General features: G+C 37.6%; 1 protein-coding gene across 5 annotated transcripts in view; it reads right to left on the bottom strand.

The window, feature by feature from the left end:
* The window catches only part of LOC126297818 (uridine-cytidine kinase-like), a 119,063-nt gene that overhangs the window by 62,888 nt on the left and 35,718 nt on the right, over positions 1–20,457 (bottom strand). For all 5 annotated transcript variants that reach the window (XM_049989048.1, XM_049989049.1, XM_049989051.1 and 2 more), the window contains 2 exons: positions 12,596–12,693; positions 10,428–10,476 (listed from right to left, as the gene is read on the bottom strand). In XM_049989048.1, coding sequence (XP_049845005.1) covers positions 10,428–10,476; positions 12,596–12,693 — 147 coding nt within the window. The remainder of the gene's footprint in view (positions 1–10,427; positions 10,477–12,595; positions 12,694–20,457) is intronic.

The following is a 20,457-nucleotide window of genomic DNA, read 5'->3' as shown; positions in this document are numbered from 1 at the left end:
CATTTTACGCAGTTCCTGAGCAAGTCGAAAGATTGTATGGCTGATACAGCTTGAACCACTGGTGCATACTTTCAGAACTTTTGTCAAATTCATCACTATTCAAAATGTAGATGGGAAATTAGGATGATAAAACATTCAGTTGTTATCTTGCCATAATATGGAATGTGAGGAAATGCATGACCAATTTGTTGATCAAAGGGGCAAAAGATTTGAAGAGCACAGTTTCTAAGCCTCTTTGGATTATAGCACTTACAGTGAATCACACCTTTGAAACAGACTTTGCTCTCAGCTACAACCACATTTATACCTGGTATCTAAAGTTATTTCAATTTGTTACCAATATATTCAATAACAATTTTCACGTTGCTGCTTCTAGCAAACATGAAACTTAACATGAGAAACTGAATGAGGCACATAAAATATCTAGGGAACTAAGAGGTCAGAGGAAACATCCTTGAAGAACGGGGTAGGCCTATCCGATCATCATCAGTGAAACAGTCACATAATTTAGTCTTTGAATTCAGTCATGTTCAGTATTACAAAAAATACTTTCATTTCTTCCAATAAAGAATCTCTAAATGAGAGCCACAATGAATGTGTTGTTAGTGGTGTCACCTTCTGTATGTTCTCTATTGCATACACTTTTTCTTTAATCACACCTTCAAGAATAAAAATTTCCATTACACAATAGATGGAAATATTTAACTACCAGTATTGGTCAAACACACTGAGGAATTTTGAAACACTGTTGTCAGACAGAGTACAGTAATTTTACTAGATTACCACCACTATAAAACTTTCAGCCCCAGAAAACAGCACTCTGTAGACGGTGTAAAAGTAGTGGCAGGTGACCACGTGACCCTCCACTGCAGACACCAATTATGGCAGTGAAATAATGTATCTGCTAGTCGGTTGTATGTAATCAGTCCAGTACAATGGGTCGACAGGGAGGTGTGACAGAAGAGCAGACAGGAGCTATTGTGTTTGGAGATGACCGTGACCACACTGTCAATGATGTACCAATGCATATTGTCCAACATGTCTTACATGTAATGATGTACCTCTCAATGCCATGGAACAAGGCATAAGAACAATGATCATACAAAGATCCTAACCGAAAGAGACCAGAGACAAGTGTCACACCTTGTCGATCACAATCGACCTAACAGGAAATGCTGCTGCCAGTGAATGCAAGTCTATCTCAACCAGTTTTCAAGCAAATGCTCAAAGGAAACTGCATACAATGGACATTTGAACTTGGGACCCTCACAAAAGGCCATTTATCACAACAGCAAATAACACTGCAAGTCTTCAATGGGTTAAACAACAAAGATACTGAACAGTGGTCAACTGAAGGTGTGTAGTGTGGTGTAATGAGTCACGATTTTGCCTCTTTTCAAATGATGAAAGGTGTTAGGTTGAGATTACCACGAAAACGAACTGGAAAATTATTTCAACATTCTCAGTGACTAAGTGTTGCCCTGTCATCTACATCTACACGATGAGTTTGCTGTGATCAATCCCATCTTCTAACTTGGCAGTCATATTAACAGGGCTAGATGCTACATTCCCAGTTTGACAAATACACAGGAACCTTATCACAGCTGGACTGGCCCACTAAATCACCCGAGCACAATCCCACAGAAAGTGTCTGGGACTATATGGAACAGTGGGTGCAATGTAGCAATTGAAATCATCACAGTTCAATAGCTCTAGATCTGATCATCAACAAGTGGTTTCAGCTGAATACTGCATATCCAAATAAACACATGGACACAGTTCCTCAGTGAATTGAGGCACTTTCAGAGCTGGAGGCAGTGTTCTGACAGTATTAAAACAATGTCTCATGGGTTACCCAAATTTTCTTGTCCAGTGTGCGTGCAATAAACTCATTGAGTGTAGACTGGTGGGCTTGAACTAATAAGGCCAAGTTTATTTAATATAACTGAAAAAATTGTTATCTGTTTTCTGGGACACAAAAAGGATTCTTCTTACTGATTAACATTCACAAGGCAAAACTACAGCATTGTCCACGTCTTTTGTAAAAACTGTATGAAAAAATATAAGAGCAAAGAACTGGAGAAATGCATCCCGCACAAGGAAAATGCACCTATCTAGTCTTTTGGAAACTGAAGTATTAATAGTTGGATCAGTCAACCAATAACCACATATCGAACATCAATTTCCACCTATTCTCACACCTAAAGAATCTTGTGACTAGAAAATGTTGTATTTCCAATGAAGAGATTATAGCTGTCATAACTGGATATTTTGCAGATCTTCCAGAAATCAGGTGACCACATTACACAAAAGAAATCTTAAGAATACATCACACATTCATCTATTCCAAACCAGTACTTCAGAGTTTTCTAAGATGTGAAAATTTTGGTTACATATGATGCTCGTGCATCAAATACTTAACCAGTTGCCCATGCGATTTCATTATGAGAAACGGATCTCTTGGTTCGTCATAAAACAGTTATAAATTTTTGTGGTTCACTTACATATTTCTATCATAACAAAGTATAAGATTTAAGCTGTGAGAAAATATGATGAACAATATCTGAAAATTTTTGTGACACAGTTGTCTGGTGTGTACCTAATAATTAATCTACTACACCAGTCAGCTAAAACAGCACAAAAATGTTACCATTTTCACTTGGTTTGAAAGGCTGGTGCCCATTCTTTCACGATTTTCAAGAAAGGAATTCACCAGCCAAATAATATTTTTATTGTGAAACCTGTATATACTTTCAAACTGTAAACTTCTGCAGTTTCTATCTTCAGTATTTCTTCAGGCTACATATATCTTTTTTGTGTTCCAAGCAACATAAATTCTGCCATTTTTACTGAACAAACTCAGTAAAACTTAACCTTAACAGAACTTACTCTGCTCGAAGTATGCTACAGAGCTCATTTCAGAACATGGTGAATATTCTCCTGTTGTGAGAAATTTCTCTCACTTTATTCTTTGCGTTGAGCAGTTTCCCCCACCCTTTTACTCAAGCTCAGAACATTCTCAGGTGAAGTAAATTCTCTGACTTGTTTTATTCATGCGAACCTGAGGACGTTCTCTGAAATTCTGGGCATAAAATATATTCTCATTTTACTCATAGGATCCATTGTTATCAAACAGTTATGAGTCATTTATCCATTTGTCATCAGATTATTTACTTTGATCACCCAGTCATAGTGTTGTGATGTTTGGATAAATATGGCTAGTAGCTGTTACGGTTGTTAATTGTATCAGCCAATGGTTAGTAATCGTGAGCAAATTCTGAACTTTTCTTTTCGAGAAAGACTCAAACAGCATGAGATTCTGCCATTTGTGAAAGTATAATTAATTTTAAGGAATAAATCACATAGTTTCACAAGAATATTCTTTTGGCACCACTGTTTCACAAGAGATTCCGTCCTCAAATTCCCTTACTTCAGTTACATACTTTACATAAAAAAATCCACCTAAAGACGTGTGATATAGTAATGCTGTTTGTTGAGCAGAATGTGTTAATTTCATTGGTGAACTGTACCTATGTTAATGAGATTATCTTTTACAACAAAAGGCTCCGTGTATTTTTAGTACAATTATTGGTTCATAACTCTATGTGAACTGGAGTAAGCATATTTGGCCTTAGTTTGTTTGAAATAGTTATATATCACCTGTTGTATTGAGTTCTGCTACAATTTTCTATGGGTAGCACCTCTCCAATTCACTACCGGTAATAAATTTACCATTAATCAAGAAGCTGGTGCTTATACACTCCTGGAAATGGAAAAAAGAACACATTGACACCAGTGTGTCAGACCCACCATACTTGCTCCGGACACTGCAAGAGGGCTGTACAAGCAATGATCACACGCACGGCACAGAGGACACACCAGGAAACGCGGTGTTGGCCGTCGAATGGCGCTAGCTGCGCAGCATTTGTGCACCGCCGCCGTCAGTGTCAGCCAGTTTGCCGTGGCATACGGAGCTCCATCGCAGTCTTTAACACTGGTAGCATGCCGCGACAGCGTGGAAGTGAACCATATGTGCAATTGACGGACTTTGAGCGAGGGCGTATAGTGGGCATGCGGGAAGCCGGGTGGACGTACCGCCGAATTGCTCAACACGTGGGGCGTGAGGTCTCCACAGTACATCGATGTTGTCGCCAGTGATCGGCAGAAGGTGCACGTGCCTGTCGACCTGGGACCGGACCGCAGCGACGCACAGATTCACGCCAAGACCGTAGGGGACCACACCGCCACTTCCCAGCAAATTAGGGACACTGTTGCTCCTGGGGTATCGGCGAGGACCATTCGCAACCATCTCCATGAAGCTGGGCTACGGTCCCGCACACCGTTAGGCCGTCTTCCGCTCACGCCCCAACATCGTGCAGCCCGCCTCCAATGGTGTCGCGACAGGCGTGAATGGAGGGACGAATGGAGACGTGTCGTCTTCAGCGAAGAGAGTCGCTTCTACCTTGGTGCCAATGATGGTCGTATGCGTGTTTGGCGCCGTGCAGGTGAGCGCCACAATCAGGACTGTATACGACCGAGGCACACAGGGCCAACACCCGGCATCATGGTGTGGGGAGCGATCTCCTACACTGGCCGTACACCTCTGGTGATCGTCGAGGGGACACTGAATAGTGCACGGTACATCCAAACCGTCATCGAACCCATCGTTCTACCATTCCTAGACCGGCAAGGGAACTTGCTGTTCCAACAGGACAATGCACGTCCGCATGTATCCCGTGCCACCCAACGTGCTCTAGAAGGTGTAAGTCAACTACCCTGGCCAGCAAGATCTCCGGATCTGTCCCCCATTGAGCATGTTTGGGACTGGATGAAGCGTCGTCTCACGCGGTCTGCACATCCAGCACGAACGCTGGTCCAACTGAGGCGCCAGGTGGAAATGGCATGGCAAGCTGTTCCACAGGACTACATCCAGCATCTCTACGATCGTCTCCATGGGAGAATAGCAGCCTGCATTGCTGCGAAAGGTGGATATACACTGTACTAGTGCCGACATTGTGCATGCTCTGTTGCCTGTGTCTATGTGCCTGTGGTTCTGTCAGTGTGATCATGTGATGTATCTGACCCCAGGAATGTGTCAATAAAATTTCCCTGTCCTGGGACAATGCATTCACGGTGTTCTTATTTCAATTTCCAGGAGTGTATGACTTTCAGTGTATGTGGGGGAACATGTGTATAATATACAACTAACAAGATGTGTCTGGGTTCATTTTCAGAGCTTAGATATCTATTTTCATCTTCCTTGATATATCATATTTCTCAGTAATTAGAAACAAGTTGAAATTTTAATGATCCTGTGTGAAGTCTGGCACTGTATTTTTCCTGAATGTTCACTGTCTGACCACACAAACAACATGTCAACTGTAGATACATACCTTCACTTTAAACATTACAGTGTAATGAATAAATTCCCGCTGCTAGAATTATTTGACATTTCTAGAGTAACACTGAGACAAAACCTTGTGAAAACCGTAAATAACACATTTCTTTCCTAACTACATTTATTAAAAACTGTACTTTAGCAATTGAGAAGTGGTTACAGCTAGAAGAAACATGCACAGTCACACTTGCACACACACACATTATATAAACAATATATGATCAATAAAACAACTGCAATACTTCCCAAGATGAAATTTTAAAACAATTATAAGTTATTTATTGTTTTCTCTACTTGGGTAAATACCAGTAGTTATTCCTTGTTGTCATTTTGCTACCTAAAGAAATTTTCTCACATAAAAGCACACACAAAAAGAAAAATTATGTAAAAATACAAATTGTTGAATACTGAACATCTCATCTGAAGTGGTTCTTGTGACAGCCTGCTACTTTCTTGTTACCACCATTGTAGGAGAGAAAATAAAAATCAGCTCTGAAATGTTTTTGCACTTAAAATATATATACACTTAAATCATAAGCACATACAACCCACACTATTTGATTCTTTAAGCTCAATGAAGTTTTATGTTTCAACAATTTTAACACTGGAAATGATGGATTTATTCAGCATTTAATTTTCATTCCAGCTTGTGAAATTTTCCTACAATTTAAAGGAAGTGCCAAATGCATTCATCCCATTAACACATTAACTGATAAATTCTCTAATAATAAAGTGTTAAGAAATGCCTATTGAAACTTTAAATTATTTTTGTTGATGCTTTCAATTTATGCAGTGGCTATAGTTACTAAAATTCTGGTTCTAGCCTGCCATAACCGCTGCAACTAAATGAAGCACATAAGGCAAATAGAAAAGCTATAGTCCAAGCTTTCAACCATAATGTCAACAAGATATGCATCATGTAAGTCAACATCTTTATAGCCAAAAAGAAACAAAAAAATTGTCATAGAAAAGTCAAGATTATTAATGCTTCTTTACTTAATTAAGACATCTCTAGCATAGGTGTTCAGTGGTTTATTTGAAGAGATAACGAAAACATACGATGGATTTATTTTTACAACAGCTTTAAACATACTCTGCAAAACATTGTCTATTACAAATAAAACATTTAGACAACAGTGAGGGCATAAAAACTGTGTAAATTCAGAGATTGTGTGTTTAATTATAGGTGAAATATATGCTAAAGATATATTTGGAATGAGCAGAGAGGAGCCAGTAGCTACCTAAAGCTTCAAGTCTGTCCACAGAGAATGGTCACGTCACTCATTTGGAAGAGCACTGCTTTGAAAGCCAGTCGATTATGATAAAAAAAAGTCAAGAGAAGAGATTCTTCTCAATTTACTAATGAGACATTAAATGAATTTCCTTAATGCACTTTTCAGTTTTCATACACTTCTCAGAGGGCTACAAAATATTTTTCCATTTTTTTTTTCTTTAAGGAAATGGCCAAAATTTCTAACACTGATTACTTCATAAAAGAAAATAAAGAGTTACAGAAACAAAATGTGCTTAACAGATAGGCTGGTACACTTATTATTTAGTAGTTGGCAAGAAAAGACAAAAGCTACAGTTCTTCCCTTGGCATCAAACAATGCAAATCAAAACACTTCAGTGATACAAATAGAGCACAAGAATAAGATAATAAACAAGGATCAGAACATGAACTTCTAAAGTACAAGCAAAACAGCAAATTACACAGCTGTACACAAAATATAGTTCTCCATTCCAGCATACAAAATAAAGATTGATAACCATGCACAGGGAACTAGCAGTAAAGTATGCAGAGTAGTGGTGGCCACACTTCAGGAAGAAGAAGATAAGAACCGCTGAAGGCACATCAAAAATTACTGATGCGACAAAATTAACTTACCGCATCATATGTCTACAATAAGTTCAAATTGTGTACTTACTAGGAACCCAGGCATCTGAACTACGACAGTATTGGTAAAAAAAAACTAATTCCACACACTTACTCAAAATTTTGCTCTCAAAATACAACACAAGCAAATGCTGCTCTTAAAAGGCTGGTAGGCAATCACGTGAAGTACGAAACTCATTTTTATTTATTTATTTCATTCATGTCTGCCTGTTCTAAACGTGTGATAGAAAACAGATGAAATCAATTGTACGATATCATGGCTCTCAAAAGTATTCTAACAAGACAAACATGTTTCATAAAGAATAAAGATCACAAAGTGAAACAATTCCCTTATTTAAATTTAAAAAAATTGGGAAGAATGTTGTTAAAATCTGCTATGAAAACTGAATCTGGTTGTATTTTCAAGAGATTTTTGTTGACACCATATTCAAGTTAATTAGGCAGCCTGTGAAACTTTTTAAAAGTTTCACAGTGAAATGAAAGGGGAGTCAAATGATATAAATGATGATTAAGAGGTAAAAAGAAAAATAATAACACGGAGAAAGTAAAAAAAGGCTTTTAGTGGTTAAAGGTCAAATTTTGCAGTTAAAAAACTTATCACTGACCTTAAAAGTGTTGCATTACCAGAGATTTATGTACAAATCAGAATAATTTTCTGTTTTTGAAAAAGCTTGTTTCAGAAAAGCTTATTTCATATGAACATTTGAACCTGTTATTCTACTGTTAATACGTTTGATGGACCTGAGAGTTTGTTACAAGTGGGTTTTATGGTTTTATAGGCACCGCAGATCTATTCTACAATCTCGCAAATTGCTGTGACCTGGCTAACGACATTACAAACATTCAGATTTTGAATCCTTTGCTCAGCAAAAGGTCTGCTACAGCAAATGTGTAAATGTTAGACCATGTAAGAAATGCAGAAGGCAATGGGAAACAATGTTAAACATAGCTTTCTGACCATGCCAGTACTTGATTATACCCTGGAACTTTCAATATTCAATATCTGTACTATTATCATCATCTTATTGAATTAGTATAAGTGACAAGCAGTTGAGGATAATGATGTACATGGACCTAGATATCACCATAACACCTGTAAAAAGTAGGTCCATTATTACATCGTGTTTTTCAACTTTGATGAACCAACAGTTACATAGCACACAAAATGGTTATACAGTGTTTTAAATGCACTTGCTTATAAAATGATAACATTATCTGCCACAATCTGCTGCAATTTACTTGCTGAAAAACCATCCTTACCCCTTCCACAAATTACATGCCACTGGCCCCCCTTCCCCAGACACACACACTCATACACAGAGAGAGAGAGGGAAATACTTACTAAAACTTTAATTCAACTTTCCCAGAAATCCATTATTGTTATTTTTCATGGAGGGAAGTTACAACCACAATTCCACAAAGCAGTTGACAGCTGTGGATACACAGCTTTCATTTGAATCTCACTGATTAGGTATGTTTTAATGTGGTCAACAACTGACCATTTAAAGGAGTCAAGCAGTCTAACTGAATTATAGACATTTTATAAAATACAAATTCTGCTACATATGTTTGAATACACATCATATAATAGTGAAAATGGTGATTACAACAACATTTATGCTGACACAAAGAAAACTGGCTGGAAAGCACATCAGTACCTCATCTTTTTTTCAAATGAAAAGTTGAAGACAAGTCTTTATTTAAGACACTACAAACACACATGCTGCTGTTGTAGCCACTAATGACCACCAAAACCAAAAGTGCTATGCGTGCAGAAATGGTCATGCCAATAGATAACCCATTCATGATTAGAAAAGCAGAAATCATTACTGTCAATAGTGGAATTTAAAGCATTAAGTGGCTACAAAAAGCAATTAAGAACAAGAAATAGCGCAAATCAGCAAATCCAAAAAAGTTAACTGAAAAAGCTGCAACTAAGTGAGAAGTCGAAATCAAAACGCTGTGAAAAGTATAAATACTTAAAAAGACAAGTAATGCCAGAATCATATTCACAAAAACATGCATTAAGAACAAATTTAAAATATTTCTTCTTACTAGCAATGCAAGCATACATCTTATAACACACAACATGCTCTTAACTGAAAAGACAGTCTAAAGTTCATGGAATCGTGAATTATTGGGAAATATGTCCTGATAATTGCAGTGAATCTGTGCACAAGAATTTTCACCACAAGACACTGGTGAAGCCAAATTAAAACCTCATAAAAAGAACATGTTCATGCCTGTGTTAAAAACTGAATACCACATAAATAACCAATACAGATGTTATCTTTACAAAAATCAAATGCTAACTATGACAAACTCTGGGAATAGACTTCAGGAAGAAATGGATTCTATAGTTGTTATAGTAGTTTCGGGAAGATACAGTACTTTCTCTGATAAAAATTAAATTCATAACTTTCACAACAATGAAAAATAAGAGGATTATTACATAATATAAGAGTATCAATATTTTCATAAATTCTTTTAATTTTTTGTGAATGCATCACAGCTTAAATACAACAATACTCAAACACATGTAACTTCACATTATCTTCCCTCAGGCAATCATCAAACCAATTATGTGCAGAACAGAAACTTCTGGTGATGTTATTCATCATGACAAAATGGTTGTGCAATATTAAACATGGAGTCTATGACTCACTAGTTATTTCAACAAAAAATATTAAATCAGTTACTTTCTTTACTTCAGAGGTTGTGTAACTATTACACATAAGAGAGAGAAAATTACAGTACAGCTATCAACCTAGTTCTGAAGAGGAAGTCTTGCATATAAATCTCCTTCACATGCTTCACACAATTCATTACTTACTATTATACTTTCATATGATATGTACTCAAAAATATCTGAATATGTCAAAATGAGCAACTTTCAATGCACGTTTTACAAAATTTTCTTAAATAATGAGTTTCAGCTTCCTAGAAACAATGTCCTCCAAAAGAAGTGGTAATTTTAAATGAGTACCATTATCCATTAAAAATCATAAATAGAAAAGCACAAATAAGTATTAACTACAGGAACACAGCTCACTACAATAATTTAATTCCTGCTTTGTAAAAGTAAAAATTTAATAAAATGAATTATTTTATAAAAAATTACAAAGTACTTACCAGTGTTATCAGCTCCACGGGGGATAATGACATCTGCATACTTCTTTGTCTGAAAAAGATAAAAGTACATTCATGAGAATAATAAACATACAAGTGTATTAAAGTTAACATGTGCAAGTTGAAAACAGTTGCATTATTAAGAAGAGATTATTTCGGTCTTAGAGTATATTCTGTGTTTATCATTTGAGATCAGTTAAAATGGGGTTCTAAATTGGGAATCAAATGTGGTTCTACACCTCACCTAGCAAATAGTTTTAACATGCCACCTGCCAAACCAGATGCTTAATTAGCTTAAAAAAATACTACAAAGCAATATTTGTCAGCAACTCTCTTTCAAGTTTACAGAAAAGTAAGTCAACAAGGAGAAAACCACCTCTTTCTGTGGTAGAAAATCTAATAATTTAACATCTGAAAGGGTAATGTGTATGAAGTATTTTTGTAGCACACCCACAGTAGGCAATCAGAAGAATATCTGCATGGGGCGAGGAGCAGGAAGAAGGTCCTTCCCCACACTCCCAGCTACCAATGATACTTTACTGGTCACCCGAAAAATATTACTTTACTACTGAATTTCATTGTCAGCTCTGTAGTGTTTAGCTGTTCACCGGCCTGCTTTCCCATTTTCTTTAACTTCTCATGTACGGCACTAGGGCGGAAAGTGAAAAAATCTACTGAAACATCCATACAGACATAGTATCCTCACCATAAGTAAGAAATGGAGGAGAGAATCCTTCCACTGGCAGTGTTTTAACTTAATAAAATGAAATATGTAATGTGACAAAAAATGCATTTCAGTAGTTTCATACATGGTACCAGTATTAGGGAACAATTTATACAGCAGCTGTTGATACCATGTACAACAAATGAAGAATTTGACCAATACTATTCCTCAAGTATCAGTTTGCTGAAATGGTTCAACAATTTAATATATTTGTGTTGCTCGAATTTGATCAAGTCAGTTACCATTACAATATTGGCATAATCACATTCATGAAAATATTTTTAGAATGGAGCATACTATTCTGCTCTAGAGCACCTCACACTGTGAATGCAACTTGATGCTGCATTCATATAACACACTTTCATTTAAGCAGTACACATTATTGACCCTTTTTCCAATAAAGGTATCTTAGAATTAAAACTAAATGGAAAATGTGTTTAGAAAAGGAACAAATGCCTAATCAACAATACGCAAATGGGCTAAAAAATTAGTAACTGGCTGTAAAAGCTATGAAGATTTAACACCTGTATAAGGTTTTAAAAAAATTCAAGAGCCTCGTCTAGAAAGATACCTCTAAGAAAGAACACAAGCCAAAGTACTTGAAACTGCAATACACTTTTATTACTTTGTACTGAAGACATTCTGGAAGTTAAGGAGTAAAGCATGCACCTGAGTGCCATTATCTACTGCCCTCTGGTTCTTGCAAATGAAAAGAGCATGCTGGGTTTCACAAGTATATCAATTCACCATGTTAACTGACTTTAGGCAGATTATGAAGGATGTGATATGTATTATGCATGCAGAAATGAAGGGGAAGGCAGATTGAAAAGAGGAAACAGAGAGGGGGAGAGGGGGAGAGGGGGAGAGGGGGAGAGGGGGAGAGGGGGAGAGGGGGAGAGGGGGAGAGGGGGAGAGGGGGAGAGGGGGAGAGGGGGAGAGGGGGAGAGGGGGAGAGGGGGAGAGGGGGAGAGGGGGAGAGGGGGAGAGGGGGAGAGGGGGAGAGGGGGAGAGGGGGAGAGGGGGAGAGGGGGAGAGAGGGAGAGAGGGAGAGAGGGAGAGAATAATTGGGCTATAGGAGACAGGATGGTCACTTCACTGAACTAACCAGCCCGACTTCACTGTGAATGATAAATAATATGGCAAATATGATGGAATTCACTTAGAACATTACATGAAATGCAATAAAACTCCAAAAAGAGAGCTTTATTTCATTCTTTACAAACCATGTATTAATTTCCAGCAGTATTCAGTGTCCACACACACACACACACACACACACACACACACACACACAAACACACACAAACACACACACACACACACACACACACACACACACACACACACACACCCCACGCATAAGTATCTGACTAAGATGAATTAGCTGAATGGAATGTATCAAGTGTATCAATGAATGAACACAAAAATAGAATTTTTTTTTGCTTACAGGGGAACAAAATTCTTCAAATGCAGGTTTCACGAAATTCATGTACTGATTCAACACCTGTTCCAAATCTCTTCCTCTTTCATTTATGTCTCTTGGCACTGTAAAAAAATATTATGTACATAAAAGTTTTATTATGTAATAAACAGTAATGATTAATATAAGCAATACAAAGAAAATTAGTTTCCATGTGTATCAAATAGTGATTTAATACAGTTATGTTCTAACGAACTTATCTTCACTACCAATGGCATAATTTTGTGAAATAAGCCAATCTAAAAATGAAATGATTTTATATATTGCCAGCCAGAAACAAGCTACCTCCAGCTCTAATTTACTCCATTTCTCTCATATCTGTATGACATCATTAATGCAACACAATGGGGAGAAAAATAATTATCAGTGTTCTCTCTAAGATAATTTTTCAGACACATTTTGCAGCATGGAACACTGGAAACCTATTTGCATTGACATTCACACCTTGATAACCATTTACTCTGAAAATATTGTCCTCAAAAACAGTTCAACTCTGTAGCATCAGAATACAGATGACTAGGTTGCTTGCCACAGACATCAGCCTCATTTGTTTATTTTATAGCTATTTTCCTCTTATCTTCCACAAGTTATGGGTGAATGAGACATACTGACCACCTCAGTTTGCATGTCCCCCCCCCCCTTCCATCCCCCGGCTGGGTGACAACTGACTAACAGGTTCTTTGTGGCCCATAACTACTGCAACAATTGCTTACCTGAATGTCTTTAGAGGAAAAGGGGGGGGGGGGGGGGGGGGGGAGCGAATACACTACACCAGTTTTGTTAAGAATAGGTGATGAAGATGCTACCATTGTCCTGCACTAATTTAGTGACATCATATGAAAAGCAACAAAAATCTGGTTTTGTAAGCTTTGAATATGGCAGCTTCCAAAAATGATTACAGCCTTTTGCTTCCGTACTGTTTCTTTTGATCTTATGTGAAGTATAAAACACGGTCAACTGTCAATAAAGCATTACCAAATCAAGAAAAGTATACACACATTCTTGAGCAAGACACCTGTGACTGTGCTAAAACAAGATTCCTGAAAGTAACTGCAGAGCAGAGAAAATTTAGGAATGGAATGATGTGGTTTTTTTTTTATGTCCTTCCTATGTGGACAAGGGCAACAAAATTAAAGGTTACTGTTTGACTGTGATAATTTCCCTGAACATCAGTATGTTGTTGTTGTGATCTTCAGTCCTGAGACTGGTTTGATGCAGCTCTCCATGCTACTCTATCCGGTGCAAGCTGCTTCATCTCCCAGTACTTACTGCAACCTACATCCTTCTGAATCTGCTTAGTGTATTCATCTCTTTGTCTCCCTCGACGAGTTTTACCCTCCACGCTGCCCTCCAATGCTAAATTTGTAATCCCTTGATGCCTCAAAACATGTCCTACCAACCAGTCCCTTCTGCTAGTCAAGTTGTGCCACAAACTCCTCTTCTCCCCAATTCTATTCAATACCTCCTCATTAGCTATGTGATCTACCCATCTAATCTTCAGCATTCTTCTGTAGCACCACATTTCGAAAGCTTCTATTCTCTTCTCGTCCAAACTAGTTATTGTCCATGTTTCACTTCCATACAAGGCTACACTCCATACAAATACTTTCAGAAACGACTTTCTCACACTTAAATACATACTTGATGTTAACAAATTTCTCTTCTTCAGAAACGATTTCCTTGCCATTGCCAGTCTACATTTTATATCCTCTCTACTTCGACCATCATCAGTTATTTTACTCCCTAAATAGCAAAACTCCTTTACTACTTTAAGTGTCTCATTTCCTAATCTAATTCTCTCAGCATCACCCGACTTAACTTGACTGCATTCCATTATCCTTGTTTTGCTTTTGTTGATGTTCATCTTATATCCTCCTTTCAAGACACTGTCCATTTCGTTCAACTGCTCTTCCAAGTCCTTTGCTGTCTCTGACAGAATTACAATGTCATCGGCGAACCTCAAAGTTTTTATTTCTTCTCCATGAATTTTAATACCTACTCCGAATTTTTCTTTTGTTTCCTTTGCTGCTTGTTCAATATACAGATTGAATAACATTGGGGATAGGCTACAACCCTGTCTCACTCGCTTCCCAACCACAGCTTCCCTTTCATGTCCCTCGACTCTTATTACTGCCATCTGGTTTCTGTACAAATTGTAAATAGCCTTACGCTCCCTGTATTTTACCCCTGCCACCTTCAGAATTTGAAAGAGAGTATTCCAGTTAATATTGTCAAAAGCTTTCTCTAATTCTACAAATGCTAGAAACGTAGGTTTGCTTTTCTTAATCTTTCTTCTAAGATAAGTCTTAAGGTTAGTATTGCCGCACGTGTTCCAACATTTCTACGGAATCCAAACTGATCTTCCCCGAGGTCCGCTTCTACCAGTTTTTCCATTTGTCTCTAAGAATTCGTGTTAGTATTTTGCAGCCGTGACTTATTGAACTGATAGTTCAGTAATTTTCACATCTGTCAACACCTGCTTTCTTTGGGATTGGAATTATTATATTCTTCCTGAAGTCTGAGGGTATTTCGCCTGTCTCATGCATCTTACTCACCAGAAGGTAGAGTTTTGTCATGACTGGCTCTCCCAAGGCCGTCAGTAGTTCTAATGGAATGTTGTCTACTCCGGGGGCCTTATTTCGACTCAGGTCTTTCAGTGCTCTGTCAAACTCTTCACGCAGTATCATATCTCCCATTTCATCTTCATCTACATCCTCTTCCATTTCCATAATATTGTCCTCAAGTACATTGCCAATGTATACCTACTCCTTCCATCTTTCCACCTTCCCTTCTTTGCTTAGAACTGGTTTTCCATCTGAGCTCTTGATATTCATACAAGTGGTTCTCTTATCTCCAAAGGTCTCTCTAATTTTCCTGTAGGCAGTATCTATCTTACCCCTAGTGAGATAAGCCTCTACATTGTTACATTTGTCTTCTAGCCATCCCTGCTTAGCCATTTTGCACTTCCTGTCGATCTCATTTTTGAGACGTTTGTATTCCTTTTTTGCCTGCTTTGTTTACTGCGTTTTTATATTTTTTCCTTTCATCAATTAAATTCAATATTTCTTCTGTTATCCAAGGATTTCTATTAGGCCTCGTCTTTTAACCTACTTGATCGTCTGCTGCCTTCACGACTTCATCCCTCAAAGCTACCCATTCTTCTTCTACTGTATTTCTTTCCCTATTCCTGTCAATTGTTCCCTTATGCTCTCCCTGAAACACTCTACAACCTATGGTTCTTTCAGTCTATCCAGGTCCCATCTCCTTAATTTAGCACCTTTTTGTAGTTTCTTCAGTTTTAATCTACAGTTCATAACCAATAGATTGTGGTCAGACTCCACATCTGCCCCTGGAAATGTCTTACAATTTAAAACTTGATTCCTAAACCTCTGTCTTACCATTATGTAATCTATCTGATACCTTTTAGTATCTCCAGGATTCTTCCATGTATAAAACCTTTTATGATTCTTGAAACAAGTATTAGCTATGACGAACATCAGTAATTAGGTCAAAAAAAAACTTCTCAGTGAAGTATGGACACCCCAATTCTTATTTCATTACTCACTCGCTTTAAACCAGTTGCCCTGACTTATTTGCAAATTTGCAATGCACCGAATAGTTTAATTCACACTGTCGTGCTGTACTTTCATATACAATAATTCTGTGAATCACAGTTCAAGCAAAGTCTTTCGCTTGTCTAGCTACCAAAAATAGTCACAGATGTCATTACTTAGAACAGAATTTCCTGCCCATATGTCTCAACTGACCAACTACAGGGATGCACATGCGATGTCAGGAAGGAGCTGAGAGTCTGTGCAATAAACTGCCTTGCCGGCCGTGGTGGCCGTGCGGTTCTAGGCGCTTCAGTCTGGAACCGTGGGACTGCTATGGTCGCAGGTTCGAATCCTGTCTCGGGCATGGATGTGTGTGATGTCCTAAGGTTAGTTAGGTTTAAGTAGTTCTAAGTTCTAGGGGACTGATGACCTAAGATGTTATGTCCCATAGTGTTCAGAGCCATTTTTTGAATAAACTGCCTTGGAGGGGCACAAGTTCTATTACAAAAGGAAATTCACAGGTACTGCATGTAAATAATGTAAATACAAAATGTAAATGTAAATAGGAAAATTTTATGAAACCATCAATGAAGTCGACACTCACTGAACAGTTTGACCATCCAGGTCAGGAGAAAAAGTGCTGGCAGTCAACAACATGATACTGAGGAAGTCAAAAAATCTGTAAGACTTATCTCTGAAAGGAAATGTATGCAGTGCAATATTAGAAAGTGGTACGTCATTTGGCTCACACTGATTACAACTCAGTTAACAACTTTCTTCATGGCAATGGGGAGGAGATTAGTGATGTAATCTTCATCACTAACGACATGTAGAACATATATTCGAGATACACTGTAAGTCAGAAATCAAATATCTGAGGCATCAATTACTTTCATGAGTCAAAGATAAGGCATGCACACAATGAGAAAATTAGGATACAAGTCAATAGTGCTTTAATGAGAAAATGTTAGACAATATTCTCAAACATTAGGAAATCTGCAAACAGTCATTACCACAGTACACACACAATTAACAACAAAAGTAATTCAAAAATATGCAGTACTGGACACAGGTATGTTAACAGACTGGTGGAGAACACTACCAACATTTCTTGTATAGAAAATTGCATTTTGTAAATACTATTTCAAATTTTAGATGTGAAATTTCTTATTCCACGGTCAATGATTCTTTCACAACATTTGTGAAATTAAGAATTTTACTTATCTAAATGCAATAGTAAATTAAAATTTATAATAATACAATTATTATTTAAATACTTCAATGCTAAATACTTATCACACTTAAAAGTTTACCAGTTTCCCTTTCCCACAACTCAAATTTATATATTTTAGTACAATTTGATTTCTGTTTACTCAGTCTGCCAAATTTTGTTAACCGTACAGCAGTATACTCGATACTCACTCACTTTAAATCAGTTGCCCTGACTTATTTGCAAATTTGCAATGTACCGAATAGTTTAATTCACACTGTCATGCTGTACTTTCATATACAATCATGTTTGCTTATCTATTGAGATAATACCATACACAAAGTGTGGCATTATGCATCAAAGTGGAAACAGAATCTGCAAAATATAATAACGAACATAAAATCCTGAATAAGTTTAACATAATTCAAATTCTCTGATGCTTCTGTATCCTCCCATGCCAGGATATTAAGTATAATATAGTTACGGTTATTTTGGTGCACTAGATGAAAAAAAGATCTCCACTAGTTTCCCATTGACTTGCTTATAATCAGGTTTTCCAAGTTCTCACTTATTTCAACACGTCAGACTGACCTATACTGTGTTCAAATTAAATTGAGGGTTCCACTTTAATTATAATTCAAGTACATGTGGGAGTATCTATTAAAGTTATGTCCCTTTTGTTGGACTTGCACGTACAAATATTTCATCACGTACAGCAGTGAAATTGTGAGATTGATCAGTGAGCTGGGTCTCAATAGCTCAGTTGGTAAGAGTATTGTCAGCAGAAGGCAGGGTTTCAGGTTCAAGCCACAGTTCAGCACACAGTTTTAATCTTCTAGCAAGAGTCAAAACAGTGCACATGCCACTGCATAATGAAAGATTCATTCTGGAAACAATCCCCCTGGTTGTGACATCCTTTACTCTAGGAGTGCTTGTCTTATAAGATATGCGAGGAAACTTCTGTGGGCTTTGGAAAGTAGAACAGAGGTACAGGAAGAAGTGCAGCTCTGAGGATGGGTCCTAAATCATGTCCAGATAGCTTAGTCAATAAGGTTTTGGGTTCCAATCCAGATCTGGCACACAGTTCCAATTCGCCAAGCAGCTTCAGATGCAAATGACTTTTGACAAAATCCACACAGGTGGTCAGCCTGTTATATTTGGTTCATATACTGCATGCTGGGAACAGGCAAATAATATGAACAGCCTGATACAAACACCTGACACCCAGACCTTGTGATCTGATTTATTTGCAAAGCATTCTTTTCCATTTGTACTGTAACATCTGAGCTCATTACAATGCAGAGTATATCAACTTTCATGTAAGACCTTACAGATTTCTGTTAACAGCAAACAGTCAGTTGGTGCAATTTCTATGGTACCGAGAGCTGGTAGATCTAGTGTAATGACAATGTACCGAGTTCATGGGAAAATTGTGTCTGCCATACACGACAGTGAAAGAAAAATAAACTTCTGCAACTTGAAAGAGTGCAAGCAGAAAAGCACAAACAAAAATTCCTAATACAGCTCAGTTGATGAATCATAACCAATGGCAGTGATGGGAATTAAACATACAAGCTGCAAATACTGCTAGAGGAGGGTGAGGGTGTCGGCAGTCCTTCCCGTGAGCCATAGGTACACCCTGTACGTACTGGAGGGCTTTAAGTAACTATAGACTTCTGACATACTACAGCACACTATTTATTGCATAATTTAAGGCTGGAAGTACTACATTCATGCGGACAACTTATAATCATTTAAAGGGTACACTGATATTTCTGCCCACATCAACAATGTCTCCAAAAAGTGAACATGTTGCCCACCCTCCATCAAGGGCTGCACTATTTCTATGATGACAAACAGCTGTGCACTCACTAGGCAGTAAAGATGTGTCAGATACATTAAGTAACCGCTATTGGCAACCTTAATAATGCACCAGATAAGTGGAAAGAAGTGGATCCAAATAAAACTTGATTTAACAATTGACAAAAAAACAAAGCGGTTCAAGTTGAATTTTACAAAGTTATCTACTGCAGGATGTGTTTCTACACAAAGACCACAACTGGACATGAATAATCTAGATTATAGATTGTCTTCTCACAACTACCGAGTATGGTGGTGGTTTTATAAGGCTTTGGTCCACCATATCATTGTTACCATAGGAAATGCAGAAGCAACTGGTAAGATATAATTAAAGCTGTTCTCGCGATGATCATTGGTTTGAACACCACACTGCTTTCCTAGGCTTGGCCTGTGGCATGCCTTTGCCGTCCTCTGATGTTTGAGTTGACATGTGCAGCCAGACCTACAGTGTAACGTGGGCCCAAATTGTGTGGCAGCTTGGTAGTTTTTGAATTTACAAACTATTTCCAAAGTTGAAGAAAGAGTTAACGACAAAAACTATCTACAAAATGGTAAGGTGTCTGAAATCATTTTAGATGGCCCCATTCACTCAATCTAGCAAACATTGGGACCTGAATGTGACAGTATTTTCCTAATAACTCTGCTCAAGCAGCTAAAAATGCTCTACATTAATTTGACTAACATGACAATCAACATACCTCCACTGACCTACAAATTGCACGATTTCTGTCTGTATGGGATAACAACATAAACCTCTACCCACATCCATCTCTCAAAACAATGTATCAGCTTCTTTTTAAATAAACAATGACAAGTCTCAAGACCCACCATCCGAGATATGGAATGATATAGGAGATTAACACTTGTGAATGATAAAAATTGATCCTGCACCATAACAAATGTACCAATATCAAATGAGAAATAAGCTGCTCACCTGCAAGCTACATTTCCACTGACCAGTATCCAAGACCATACAAGACCTTCAAGATCCTATTTTGCTTTCAATTTTTTGCACCATGGTGCAGCAGGAGACAATTCTTTTTTAGAACATCCATGCTAGGAGTGTCACCATCATGGAAGATCACATTTAGCATCCTACAACTAAAGAACATGTCATAACAAATGAAATTTTGTGTTAGACTGAATCTTAAACAAAGGTTTCTCACTTTCTGAGAGCAATTTCCTTAACTGTGGGGCTATCTACA

Source organism: Schistocerca gregaria, chromosome X (assembly GCF_023897955.1).
Source record: "Schistocerca gregaria isolate iqSchGreg1 chromosome X, iqSchGreg1.2, whole genome shotgun sequence".
Classification (NCBI taxonomy): domain Eukaryota; kingdom Metazoa; phylum Arthropoda; class Insecta; order Orthoptera; family Acrididae; genus Schistocerca; species Schistocerca gregaria.
This window is presented reverse-complemented; position numbering and strand designations above follow the sequence as displayed.